This window comes from Pieris rapae, chromosome 18 (assembly GCF_905147795.1).
Source record: "Pieris rapae chromosome 18, ilPieRapa1.1, whole genome shotgun sequence".
NCBI classification, from domain to species: Eukaryota; Metazoa; Arthropoda; class Insecta; order Lepidoptera; family Pieridae; genus Pieris; species Pieris rapae.
Window position 1 is genome coordinate 6,469,956 of NC_059526.1, and position 14,525 is coordinate 6,484,480.

General features: G+C 32.3%; 1 protein-coding gene across 2 annotated transcripts in view; it reads right to left on the reverse strand.

Moving 5' to 3' along the window:
- The window catches only part of LOC110995551 (endothelin-converting enzyme homolog), a 38,050-nt gene that overhangs the window by 20,683 nt on the left and 2,842 nt on the right, over window positions 1-14,525 (reverse strand). Inside the window, exon 2 of one of the 2 annotated variants that reach the window (XM_022262759.2) lies at window positions 11,429-11,539. In XM_022262759.2, coding sequence (XP_022118451.2) covers window positions 11,429-11,539 — 111 coding nt within the window. Of the gene's footprint in view, window positions 1-3,742; window positions 4,142-11,428; window positions 11,540-14,525 lie in introns of those variants that run through there. The other variant, XM_022262758.2, reaches the window with a different exon arrangement.

Sequence of the window (14,525 nt, forward strand, 5' to 3'; positions counted from 1 at the left end):
AGATGCTACTGAGACTTAACTCATTTATACACATTAAATTCACTTACACCAGTGATTCCCAAAGTTGTCTATATCGACCCATAGGGATCTATGACAACCTGCAAGCGGTCTACGTCGGCGAAAAAAAAATTACGGGTTCCATGAAATGAAAATGGGGGTCACACTATTTACTTACATTATACTATCTTATAATATCAAAACATATAGGTATACATTGTTTAAATAAAGCTGTTGTAAAAACTTTTAAAAATTTCAAAATTGTAATTTTAAAAGATTATTTTTACATATTTACTTTCTTATGGAATTAAGAATTGAGTTTGTTATAGAAGAGCTCGGATTTCTCCTCCTCAGATTTCTGTACCTATATCATGATCATTTGTTAATAGTCAAGTAGGTGATCAGTCTCTTGTGCCTGACACATGCCGTCGTATAGGGCAAGCCGGTTTTCTCACGATGTTTTCCTTCACAGTCGAATGTTAAATGCGCACATGGAAATAAATTCCATAAGTGTACGGTTGGGGATCGAACCTACGATCGATTCGACGAGCCCCACGCTTAAGCCACTAGGCCAACACTGCTCATAATTTTTACTAAAAAAGGATCTTAATCTTTTATTTAAAAAATAAATATTAAAAACGTTCCTGTATCAAATTGCACAAAGGCACTTTAGAAATACTTATTAAAATACTTACATATAAGAATTATGTAGCAATACCTTATTGAGAATAAATCAAACAATGTGAAATCATTCTGCCATTTCTAATGTATTTATCGCCAACGTTCCAACGTCATACTGAACGTATCACGATCCTGCAAGCTTCATCCGTACGATTGATGTTGGATTTATTAACATAGTTGTGTAACCTTGAAGGGGATTTAGGAATATTTCGTCATCAATGACGCTTTTGTTAAGAACTAATAGGCAATTTGACAGTATGAAACAATAATGTTATTGAGAGCAATATGTATACAACTTGAGTTTAAAATTTGTAGTGAAATAATACATATTTATAGTTTAGTATATAATTAGAAGCGTATACCAAATATTGGCAATCGTATCACAATTTCAGCCAAAATAAGCAAAATTTAAAAATTGTAATATGTTTATTTCCGATAATGTACAGGTCGACTGTACTTGTTCTGTAAAGTAATTTAGATTTATGCACCATTAAATAAGCCAAGGTAGATTGTTGTTTATTCAACATCGGAACCATAATCCCTAATTTCACGTTAGTTTAAACTTTAAGCTCATATTTCCTAAACTAATAATTGTTTTAGTATTTAATTAAATGATAATATTGTGTAACTGTGTAAAACTGTGCTTTATGTTTATTTTTGAATGGGTATTCCTTTTGTATATAATGTAATTGTTTGGATATTACTTATTAAGTCGTCGTAGGAATACTGTTGAGCAAATAAATAAATTATTAATTGATTAATTAGAATGTCAATGTTTGTTGTGTTTTGATTTGGATATCGTGTATGTCTCAGATAATTAAATTTGAGTTGACAAGGCGAGTCTTACGTGTTTAATTAAGGCAACGCACTCGCGAGCCCTCTGGCATTGAGTGTCCATGGGCGGCGGTATCACTTACCATCAGGTGAGCCTCCTGCCCGTTTGCTACCTATTCTATTAAAAAAATGTAGTCTATGTACTATATATTATTTTAGGCTGTAGAATATTTTTCGTTTTGTTAATTCTTGAAGGTTATCGGTCGTAGAACCGTGTAGATACCCCAATACAGCCACGGCGCTGCACAAGTTTTCCATATAAATATATAAATTTACTACAACATATATATATTTATATTACAGGGGAAAACGGGCTGGAGGCTCACGTGATGTTCAGTGATACTGTCGCCCATGGACAATCGCACTGCCAGAAGAATTGGTACACTCTTTTCTTGAAGGATTCTAGTCGAGTTTTGAAATCTTCAGGGAATATGTGCTATATTCTTTATTACAGTATACGATTGCGTAAATAATTAATAAAATCAGAGACTTTAATTGATTGAAATATGATAGCAGTTATCACTAAGTTCAAAGCAATTTATTTTAAGTAAAATAAAAAATAGTGGCCCTACAATCTTTATAGGTCTTGGCCTTAGATATAGGTTTCATAACCTTTTAGGTTTCATGAACATTTCTCAATCTAATAGGCAAGTACGCGAGCCTCCTGTGCCTGACACACGCCGTCGATTTTTTGGGTGTAAGCCAAGCCGGGTTCCTCACGATGTTTTCCTTCACCGTTCGAACGAATGTTAACGCGCACATAGAAAGTGTATTAGTGCACAGCCGCGGATAGAACCTACGACTTAGGGCTGAGAGTCGTATATTTTCTTTATATCAGAGTAGGTTTAAATATTGTTGACATTTAATAGTATAACACTATACATCTGTAGAAAACTCAATGCAATGTTAAACATAAATAGATCAATGAACCGTCGATAGGCTTATTACGCGTTAAATATTTACTGTTTCGTAAATCGTATACTTCAGATCAAATCTTTCATAATGTACGTGATAAAACATAAAACATTGAGATTGTTTAATTCATTTAAAAGAAATAAGTACAATTGGACTTTAAAAAAAACAATCCCACGCAAAGAAGACTCCTTTATTAATAAATAGTTAAGAATTAGTGATAATGTCTCTGAGTGCAGTCGTTAATTAATAACCTAACAATTAGGTATCACACAATGAGTGTTATAACTAATTGTAAGTGTACCTTGAGAATACGAAAAAAATCAATAAATAATATTCTCCTCGCTATTAAGTTTACACAAGAAAAACAGCGATAAGAAAGCATACGTGAAGCATATGTGATAAGCGACGTGGAATTTTCATCTAATTTACTATTTTGAATAATTTCTGTTTTTTTTACTTCTACGTGTTTTTTTATTTACATTCTTATCTGCTCACCGTTCTACTCTCTGGTTTAGCGATAGTGTTTACATTGTCTATTGGGGCACAGTTGGTGTTTGAACGCATTAAAGAATTCATAAAATGTTTATCTATTGTACAAATGTTTTTGTCAAATTTTTTTAGTTCTCCCATGTATACATGTAATTAAGACAAAACAATTGTTACATACATAATAAATTCTATTAATAAACCAAATTATCAATTCTTCATCAACAAATTCACATTGGTATAAATTTATAAAACAAATGTTCTACCAACATTTATTATCTTATTTTTGTAGGATAATATATTAGTTGCCCCCGCGAACTTTGTTTCTCCTTAATGCCTAGCCTACGTTTTTAGTACATAAAGGGAACATTTTGCTTTGCTACCCCAGAGACTGTTCGGTTTTCCGGAATGAAAACTTTTAAGGGTTTTCTGTGATTTTCTATAAAAACCTCAGAGTTCAAGTTATAAGTTCTTAACGAAAAAATCGCAGAGGGTAATTGAAAATCAGATAAGGATTGTATGTAAGTATATAAGAAAATAAAAACAAAAATGTATGTCTAAAAAATAAAAATTTAAGGGTGGACACTCATTATAACTCTGGGAATTTGAAACATAGATAATAACCGATTCTAAGATTTACTTAATATGAATTAAAAAAAAACATATGAATCGGTCGAGCCGTTTCGGAGATAGGTAACGAACATTGTGACAAGAGAATGTTATATATAAGATTACATATAATTTAACGATAATTAGTCGTTCACAATAGCTATTAAAAAACTGTTGACCAAAAATTTTGAGGAAAGAAAACTCGATAAAAGGGCTCTACCTTGCCATAACTGGTAATTTCCGGTTTCGGCGCACTTTCGAATAGATTCAGTCGTGAATTTTGAAATAGATCTGCGCTCGAGTTTTCCCTTGAAAACAGCTCTGAAGTCGAACTTTCCCTCGTAAGAGTCGGCCTTGCTTGAACAAAGGGATTTCTCCGGGCATTTTTCGCGTGTTTCAGCCAATTAAATTTATTTATTTCCACTGGCGGTGTGTCCGGCGTCACCTCAGGCGTTGGTAAATTCGACATTTTATTACACTTTATTAATATTTATTTGATAACACTTCACAATATTTATTTTTGATACATCGCGTTTGTTATATTTATTTTAGTAATTTGTTTGATGCGTAGGTCCGCACGATTGTGATTGCGACACGGGACTAGCAATATAATAGCGGCCGCGCATAATATGAAGTTAAAATGAGATACAGAACACAAACAAGGTGATTCGTTTGCTGAAATTAAACAACCATATTTTTACTTTTTGTCAGAGTAACTACTTACTAGAGATTTTTTCTGTGTCTATTTTTACATACACATACTGAATCGTTTAGTCATTTGTGTTTATGTCTATAATATGTGACAAGTAATGATAGGCCATAAATATTAATTTAAATTGTTGAAAATATTCTATATTTTGGTGAAACGTCGTTACAATTCTAAATCTTCAAATTACCTGAACTTTGAATTTACATGACAATTCTACTTACTATTTATAACAGATTAAAAATATTTAGTTTTAAATTTAAGTAATTTATTAATGGTCAGCATTCCGCATATGTCTGCACAGTCCTAATTTAACGAGAGAATAATGTAGTCATAGATGCAACTTAGTGATAAATCTGAACGACTCTGAATAGACACTTAAACATACTTTGAATTGCCCTTTCATATAATACTTGTTATTTAGTAGTTCAATGACGTCAACTAAGAGAGGTCTACATTCGAAGATATTTGGATAATGTGCGTCACTATGACGTCACACTTCCGCACTTTAAACTCAAAAGGAAACTATTGTTTCATTTTATTTTTGTAAATAGCTGATTATAAATTGTAGAATAAAATCTGTGCTACAGTTATTAAACTAAAGTGCTATTTTCTTTTCAGATTTGCCGCGGGGGTAGGTTTTTTTTGTCTACCCTCTTCATAAATTAAAAATATATTTATATCCATTTACACAAACATAAATTTTTTAAAATATTTTAACCTACATTGTAATAATAATAATTAAAATTGTATACATAGAAACTGAATAACATAATTTACTTTTTTATTATAAACTTAATTTTACTGACAGCATTTTCTCGTTGTATACTTAGTTGTTGAGTGAGGAAAACACCAACTCTGGGTTAGGCGCCAACTTAAATCTTTAATAGGCGCCTGCGAACCCCATGGCCCAAGAGTCTCTACTCGAAAATGAAAAAAATTTAATCAACTTAAAGGGTAAAAAAAATACATCAATTATTAATTTGTCATATAAAATTCAAAAATCATTTATTCATATAGGTCACATAATGTACACTTATGAACGTTCTATATAATGTTCTATTGTAAATACATACTTTTTGCGATATATCTATTATTTATATTATCTATATTATTTATTCAATCAGATTAGATCAGTTGTGAAAGTTAGAAATTTGAAAAACGATTACGTTTTTATATATATCTAAAGATAAGTCTTTGAGTATAAGCGCTCAAAGTTAAAAGGCCGTTAACACAATACGTTGACCTTTTTAAACCCAGCTTAACCACGAGATAAGACAGAAGGTCCTTTGTTAACAATCTTTTAACGGCCGTTGAAATATTTGATCGTAAAGTACAGCCCAGCCTAATTTCGAAATATGTCACTGTCACTTATATATGACATTATACAATGATAAAAAGATGAAGCTAAAATTGTTAAAATTTTTTTTTTTAATATTTAGAATATTTGTATTTTTGTGCTTTAAATCAACTCTTACTTTCTATGATTCTTTTACCATTAAAACTCGTAAACGATGTCTCTTTTTATCCTATCGTATATACAATTTGACAGAAAGAGACATATAGTCTTTTCAAAGAGTGGGTATAGGCTGATTTAGTTATGTGTTTATAACCAAAATATTCCCGCCTTGCATAGTTGGTAGGTACATGCCATGAAATACCCGTTAATTCGGTCAAAGCCGTCCACGATAAATGCACTAACACAAAAAAAAACATGACAGTAGATAGCTCATTCTACTAGACAAATGCCTCAGCATTAAGGTTTAAGCTTCAGATTAAAAATATATGCATATGTACTAAATAATTCCTGGCAGAAAAGATTTAGATGGACCAAGTACTAAGCGACCTTTAACAGCTGTACGGATATTATACCCACGTCTTACAAATAGCACTATTTAAAGATACCCAGCTACTCATTGAAGTATTTCTTTAAAAAAAAAACGCTCGCACTAACATCATGCGAGGTTGGTGTCCGCAGCCCCCCTGTTCCATAAAAATATCCAAATCTGACATAAACACGTAGCTCTTAACAATTACAACAATAATTATCCTAAGACAATAGTGGTATACAATTAATTCGTGACATCACGTAACAGATGTGATCTATGTATCACAGATTACTATGTATTATATAAGTTGACTAATAAAACTGTAATGACATAATCTTTGTAAACATTTATTGAGTGTTTTCGCTTGGTAATATTATTTGAATACCGGTCAAATAGAAATGTCTTGCAAAAACTTAAACGCAAGATGGAAACATTATTATAATTAAGTAGGAATTTGTGTTATTCAAAATTAGTTTTACACGTGTATTTAGGTGTATAAAAGAACATGTCCTGTCTTGATGATGTTTAATATGTTTTTTCTATTCAATTATAAAAAAATTATAAACTTTTCAGTATTTTTTAACTTATTAATAACAATAATAATTAAAAATTGATAAAAAGAAAATTAAAATAAATTTAAACAGTTTGGCTAAGGTTTCTTCACCTACCCTTTTACAGTACGTACATGAAATAATTTATGTGTATGTATACTCAAATAATAACATTATATTGATGTAAAAAGCAAATTTTTTTATTCATATTATTCTCCATATTCTATAGCTCGTCCACACATCCTCCTGTCCTGGTACACAAAGGGCTTAGTAAAAACACGATCAGCAGTCATTCTAGGTTGCCTGTATATTGAACGGCCGTGTACTTTTACGAAGAAACGTCTCGTTTCCTTTGGCCGCGATCCTTTTAACGTACTTGCGAATTGAATTCAAATTTAGATTGCACATTACAGATACGTTTTAAAAAACTAATTTACTTTTATTAGCCATTCTTATAAATTCCGTATAATTTCCATAATCTTCTTCTCAATTTCCAAGTCTTTACTATACACAGTAATTTTTCTTCTTAGAAATAATGACAAATACCTATATTATTTTAGCGTTGAATAACATGTCTCATATAAGGAATAATTTTAACAAAGCCAACTAGCTAGGTAATACAGCATATACTGCCAATTTTGAACACCTGAATACACAGCTAATTGCATCTTCTTTGACCTATTTAATCACTAGGCACAACATTTTAACAAATAACTAACGTAGGATAGTATATTTCATTTTAAATAATTTTAACAGCTTTTGTACTGAAAGCTTTTGAAGGCATTAATTCTACGCAAAGATCAGTATTGGCTTTGTAGCTTTGTAGCTTGTAGCTATAACTCTCATGAGAGAATTCGTAGGTCAGAATCTGTGCACAAATGGACTTATTTGTTCGCATTTAATACTCCACCGTACAGTAAAGAAAATCTTAGAACCAAATAGTCGACGTGTTGTAGAAAAGGATTGTCTAATTGCCAATGAAAAGACAAAGAAATAGTCACAAAACAGGTAGAATCTGTGGACAAGACTATGGTTTGTAGCGCCACTTCTAGTTTTAGAACTTTGTTGAAAAGGTTCATCAGCCAGCGCCGGCTGATCTTGGCGAACCAACTTCAGAGGGTTTTCTGTTTAATTCTTCTGTATTAATTAAACATATTATGTATATCGCTTGCATATTTTAGCCAACAATACCAATACTATATTTATTCTAATAATTTATAAATAAAAACATACTAAAGGACCTCGTATTGAACAAGAAGTATTAGCTATGACATCATAAGAAACTCCGTGTAAAACATCAATACATGTACTTGACGTAATATATATATATTATATACTATTGTATATAACGTCAAGTACCGTTAATATATCAAATGGAAAAAACTAGAAACTCACGACACAGGGAATCCTAGTATTGGGCTAAAACCATAATAAAGTTTAATCTTTCTTTCTTTCTGCTCTAAGCAACATATATTTATGCTAACAATTAAGTACAAATATAATAAATAATATTAAATCCAATTGTGATTTAGATAAATTTGTGAAACTGTAAATATTCAACGCAAATTTAAAATGTTATTAACCTATACTAATTGACGACACAATGTAAATGTCGCAGCCAACTAGCTTAATCTGCCGTTCAATTAACAGCCTAGCCGTTTAAGTAACGGCCTGAAATATTCAGCCGTAGCATTTGTTACATCGTTTAAAAAACTGGCTGGTTAATGCTTAGGCCATTCGTACAATACAAAGATAGATACATTATTTGGCAGGAATAAAAAAAATAAACATATGACATAAGAAATATTTCTTTTACAATTAAATTACTTAAGACAAATTACCAATGCTATTGTCACTACACTCATCCATTGTACTAGTTGTTTTTCATAAAATTTTGGAAATCACCATCAAAGTTGTGGTTTGGCGACGTTCATTTGAATAGTTTCTAATTATGAAAAAATTAACAGTCAACAGGATAGGCAAGTAATGAAACGTAATCGATCCAAGTCATTTGCCTAGCTGTTTGATCAAGTGGCTGAAATGCTGAACTACCTAAACGTCTAGGCTGTTAATTGAACGGCTGATTTAGCGAGTTGGCTGCGACATATACAGAATATTTGCATAAAAATATCCAAGTCTACTGTCGTGTCTTGCACTTGTTAGCAACTAATATTTGTTTAAGAACTTAGTCCACTGCTTTGTTCTTAGTATATTTCCATGTGACATCTTATATTTATGCAAAAAGCCTTTTCACTTATATACTTATGTGTCTTGTGTCTTTTGTTTACTAGAGTAAAAGTTGGTAAAGAAGTAAAGGATAGAAGAATACGTATACGACACTTGAAGACTAAGACAATATTAAAAAACAATCCGGGTTCAATCTAGTGCGATCTGTTTGGAGTGACGGATGATGACGCGTCGACTCAAGGTTAAAATATGCGTGACCGACGTCAAATCCCTATCTCCAAATCTCTGTCGTATTCTGGGTCTAAGTCTGGGAATCTACTGGCCTGAGAAGATCTCTAACGACCAACTTTGGTCTGCCGAGAAACGTCGATTAGCCAACAGATCAAGAGACGTAAATGGATATGGATACACTCCGAAGATATACCAATTATATCCCCAAACGGGTGCTTGATTGCAAGGGAAGTGTTTAACGTGGCCGTTCCAAGCAAACCTGGCGTCGTACAGTTGCAGATGAGGCAAAGAGAACAAGATAGATCGCGACGGAGACTTACTGGAAACGCCCTGTGCCCCATGTGGGTTATAGGATATTAATTCAAGTCTCCATCAATCAAACCTGAGGTTAGTTGAAACCGATTCAAAAAGAGGCACTACAACACTGCGTTTTTTATCATTTTCTTTTAAAAGCATTATCAAATTACAAAAAATCTCAATAAAAAAATCATCAAAAAATAGATTTGAACGAACGAATTCAAGGCTTTAAATCACACGCTTAAACAAGGAACACGTATCGAAAGCAGTAGGTAACATCTCTATTAAACGAAAAAAGCTAGAAATTTGCAAACCAATGCAGCAGAAATAATATGTGGCCGCTCACTCGACTATAATATGATTTTTCTAATTATTATTTTATACGCCGAGTTGGTTTTTCCAATATATAGCAATAGAAGATAATATTTCATACATACCACAAATATGAGATGGGACAACTGTTGGTGACCACAACACACACACTACACTTGATATGTAAAAAATATTAATAAACTAATAACACACCCAAAATAAGTTTAACTTAATATTCAATTTTATTCCGTTCGCAATACAGGCATAAATACAATATTAAAAAAACTATTATAAAAAGCCGGTTTCCTGATGATGTGCCAGGGATCGAACCTTATAGAGCCACAAACTAAGCCACTAATACTTCTTTAAAAATACAATAAAAACCGCTACTAATATAGTAAACATTTTACAGTTTTAATAAATAAAAGAGAATTTTATGGGTTGTTAAGAGTTATAACGCCTGATGGAAAAGAAATTGAATTGCTTCGCCGAGGCGTTATCGATTTCGTTCAGGCAATAAACATCACAATATGAGCACTCCTCCCTATTTTGTTCGTTGATTTAAAGGTTATGGGCGATTCGTTTTTGTGACTCTTCATTAATCACTTTAATTGGGATGTAAGTAATGATAATAATAATAATTTATTTCACAGAAAAAACTTATATCTAATTGCGCTAGTTATATAAGCAAAATTAGTCAGGTTTATCTGACGCTGAACTAGGTGTGAACCTGTATTTCAGCATACAGCGCCTAACCCCTTAAATATATTAGACAAAAACTCTAGCATCAAGTACATGACTCAGTAGCGAAACTTATAAATAAAAAACTATAAAACTTATGTTGTAATTTACAAACAATTTAACAAGTGATTCTATTATGGTGTGAAGTGTTCAGGTGTTCTCCCTGTTAGTAAGGTGAGAGGGTGTGTGTGTGTTTGTGGGAGAGTGTTAAGTAGTATTTACGTAGTAATTAGCAACTACAGCCAATCTTTAAGGAAATTCCTAATCAAACATTCTTGTGGATCTGGCGGGATCCTTAACTTACTGCGGACTGCACTATAATCGCCCTAATTGGGATTATAACTTAAATGCCGTCGAAAATATCACTTGTAAAAAGAACAATGTAGATTGTAGACAAGAAAATGTACCATTCAATTTTTTACATCGGCAAAAAAATACACAAAATACAATTGTCACGAAATGGAACGAGCACAAGGCAAACATGACATACACGAAGAGATCATACAAATATTAAACAAAACAAACATTAAACAAAACAAAAAAATACTAATTAAAAAATAAAATTATAAAAAAACTAAACAAAAATCTATTTTAAAGCGTGATGTGGCTATGAATAATTCTTTTTGCAATGTGTGCAGTGACTTTAGTTCTTCGACGGGTTAAACCCAAAGGGACCATTTATTCTGAACTCAAAACGAGACATTGGTTTCTTAAGATCAAATAATACATAGTCAATGAAAAAAAGGTTTGTTGAAGTTATTTAGTTTGAACAAGCCTTAAAAGATACGAATCACAAAATATAGGAACCCAAATTGTTCAGTTATATTTATCAGAAGAGAAAATTTGTTTAAATATATTCGTAGCTGGTGACGATTCCAAATAAGAATGAAACTTTTGGCACATTTCTGCTGCTCAAATTTTGTTTTTGAAACCGGGACAATTTTGCGTCCCGCAGTTCATTTCGGGGACACCGGGACTTGTAGTTGGGACAGTCCCGTTCAAAATTAATTATACCTTAACTAGGCCTTAAAGTTAAATATAAAGCTACTTACTGTGTGATACCGTATGTGTGTGCCATCTGATCGGACACCTTCATTGAGTTGAATGGAGCTGACGCTGCCAGAGTCTTCATCCATAAAACCAGTCTTCTTATACCGCGCCATCTGAAATATTAAAAACATTATCCCAATGAATTCTTTAACTAATGTCGCGTTCTCCGTCTTGTCGTTGTATTTTTAAAAAGTGAAACTTCTTTAGGCGCATGACGGTAAATTTTTTACGTCACGAAGATGTGCAACGTTTTTGTCGAAGAAAAGGGAGAGAGCGATTGAGCCGAATGAAAAGAGAGAGAAACAAAAAATAGCGTATTTTAAATAAAGTTAAAAATACACGGTTGATGTATTTATTTAGTAGTTACATATTAGAACTTGGCTATTCGTCGTATTAATTAACCTGGCAATTTCGTCGCATAACGTCTTGTGCAATAAACGCAGTTTTTTATTTATTTATATTGTCAATAGCACGTATACAAATACATGGAGTGATCATATACTGGTACATGACCAACTATTAGGGCTATTACCTTAGTAATAATTAATTTACAAAGAAATTAGACTTGTGACATATTGTGTACTTTGTACGCACTTTTTTATAGATCATATATTCCAAACGGATAGGTTGCTTAGCTGATGTTAAGTGATACGCCCATGGACACTCAATGTCAGAGGGCCCGCGAGTACGCTAAGTCAAATTGGTTCGGAAATACTTCAGAGGGCAGCTCGTTCTATAAAGTGGTGGTACGCGACAAAATTGTCTTAAACGCTTTTGTGGAACGACAGACGTCTCTGGAACGAATAAGTGTTTAATTTAAAACACTGGAAATAGACTGCTTCAATTTAGAGTTCAAAAAACTGTCTTACAATGTTTTATGTACTATTTTTTTCATGTGTATCCAAGTTCTGCTGTGTTAAAAAGAATAAAAAACTTAGTTCATTAAAACAGTGAGTTTACACTGCATTAAACACTTAATCCGAGCGTCATTGTTATTCATTACGGTTAATATTTAACCTTGAAGCTTAAAAAAATATGTATATAATATTTTATTAAGCATGATGAGCAGAATAAAATATAATATGTTTTATGTGTCATAAAAACTGTATAGATGATACTCAAATTGAAATAGAATGATCTTAAAATGTAGCTCATTCTACCGATCGAGTTCGATTCTTTTAATTATGTCAATTGTATTATATGCAGCAAAGTGTTGATAAATAAATAAATCTTAAGTTATACTTCTTTTGGCGCGATAGAGAAAAATAATGAGAGTGAATTTTTACGATGTGCGCGCACACCAACAATTAAATTCGACATCGTAAAGTTAGGTCTCGATGGCATAGAAATCGATAACTATGTTCAAGTTGTATATTCTAGTATTTTTATATTCAGAACACGTGTTTCGTAACAGTACTATTAAACAGTGTGAATAAATAAATATTATTTTGGTGTTTTTAAATCAATTGCATATACGACGGTGATAGTATTTACTAATAATTTATTTATTTAAATAAAATCTTTTTGACTAATTTTAATATTTATCGTTAACCACTACTGCATTTTAGTTATTTTTTTTCCATACGCCAAAGAAGTATAACTTCTAACGCGTGTATATAAGTACACACTCTATTTTTTATGCACAGAAGTACATACAGTATTTATAAGCGCATTAAAGGCTAATACTAAACAGTTTAAAACAATAAACTCTATATGAATGCGTGCGTAGGCGGGACTCGCAAAATAATTTTATTATGGGCTCATCGTTATTTCGGAAATAACTTCCGTCCGAGTTCTATATCCAATCTGTCTTCGTACGAATCGTTGATTTTATGTAAAAGTACAGTTTCAATATAAAAGTACGCATCAAATACGAAAAATTAAAAAAGAGACTATTTAGTATTTTTCAGAACGAGCTGTCAAAGATGGATTTAAATTTCTCTCAGTGAAGACCATTCCGACCGCAGCTAAATTTCCAATTACCAAAATCACGAGTGTTTCTACGAGGGGGAGAGGGGACTGAAGTAAATAACAGTTTGATCCGTATTCGTTTATTATTTCTTTATTACTTACTTACTTAATTATTTTGTACTAAAAATTTAAATTCAAAAATACACTCACAAATGTTTATTTTATGTATTTTATTTTTGAAAAGAATTCCGTAATCTTTTTTGAGTGAACTTCAGTCTATCATTGCCATGATGTCATCAAACTTTAAAAGTACATTCTTTCTTTCCATTTTTCGTCATCATCATTGAGAAGTTTCTGTATCCATTTTGATAGATAGATACACGATTTTAATAACTTCGCTTGATAGAAAAATCCGAAGATTTTCAATTTAGATAGCCAATACTTGACACTGAATTCATTTTATAACGAAAATTTATATAGAACATGATTTTGAAACTTCTTCTTCTCATTCGGTACGCTCTTGGCAGAGCGGTCGTGATCGCTATGTAGTAGAAGTAGAAGGCGCAGATGTGATGCGCTTCACGACGCTCCGCCACCGCTGCCTATTGGAGGTCATCCTGCTGCACTGATTCAGTGTTTCTCCTACGGCGGACTTACTCTGATCAGTCCAGTGTGTAGGTGACCTGCCGCGCGGTCTAGCGCCTTCCACCTTCCCCTGGACGACAAGGCGTTCTAAGGACTGATCGCCACGCCGAGATACGTGACCGAAGTTTACATACATTAATAAATAGTTGTAACTTATCATGAATGAAGTTTTGTGAAGTTTTTGTGAGAAAATAAATAAAGATTATTATTATTTTATCGAAAGTTAAGTTATCCATTTCAGAAACAAAAATATAAAATGACATTAATTTAATGTTTTACATAACTAATTGTTATCACGGCCCAGCACATTAAAGAAGACTGGACAGGTCTGCATGATAAAAACCAAATAATAAAGAGTAGGGAAGCCCGAACTTCAAATCACATGTCGGCTAGCTCATACGAAATTCAAATTACCAAGGGGACCAATTGTTAGTGATTTTATTAAATTTTAAAAGGGCCAACTTATTATTGAAATGAGAACCAACCACTTCTTAACACCCTAACAACACTAATCAAGTTAGTGATGATGCCTCGTAACTTCCA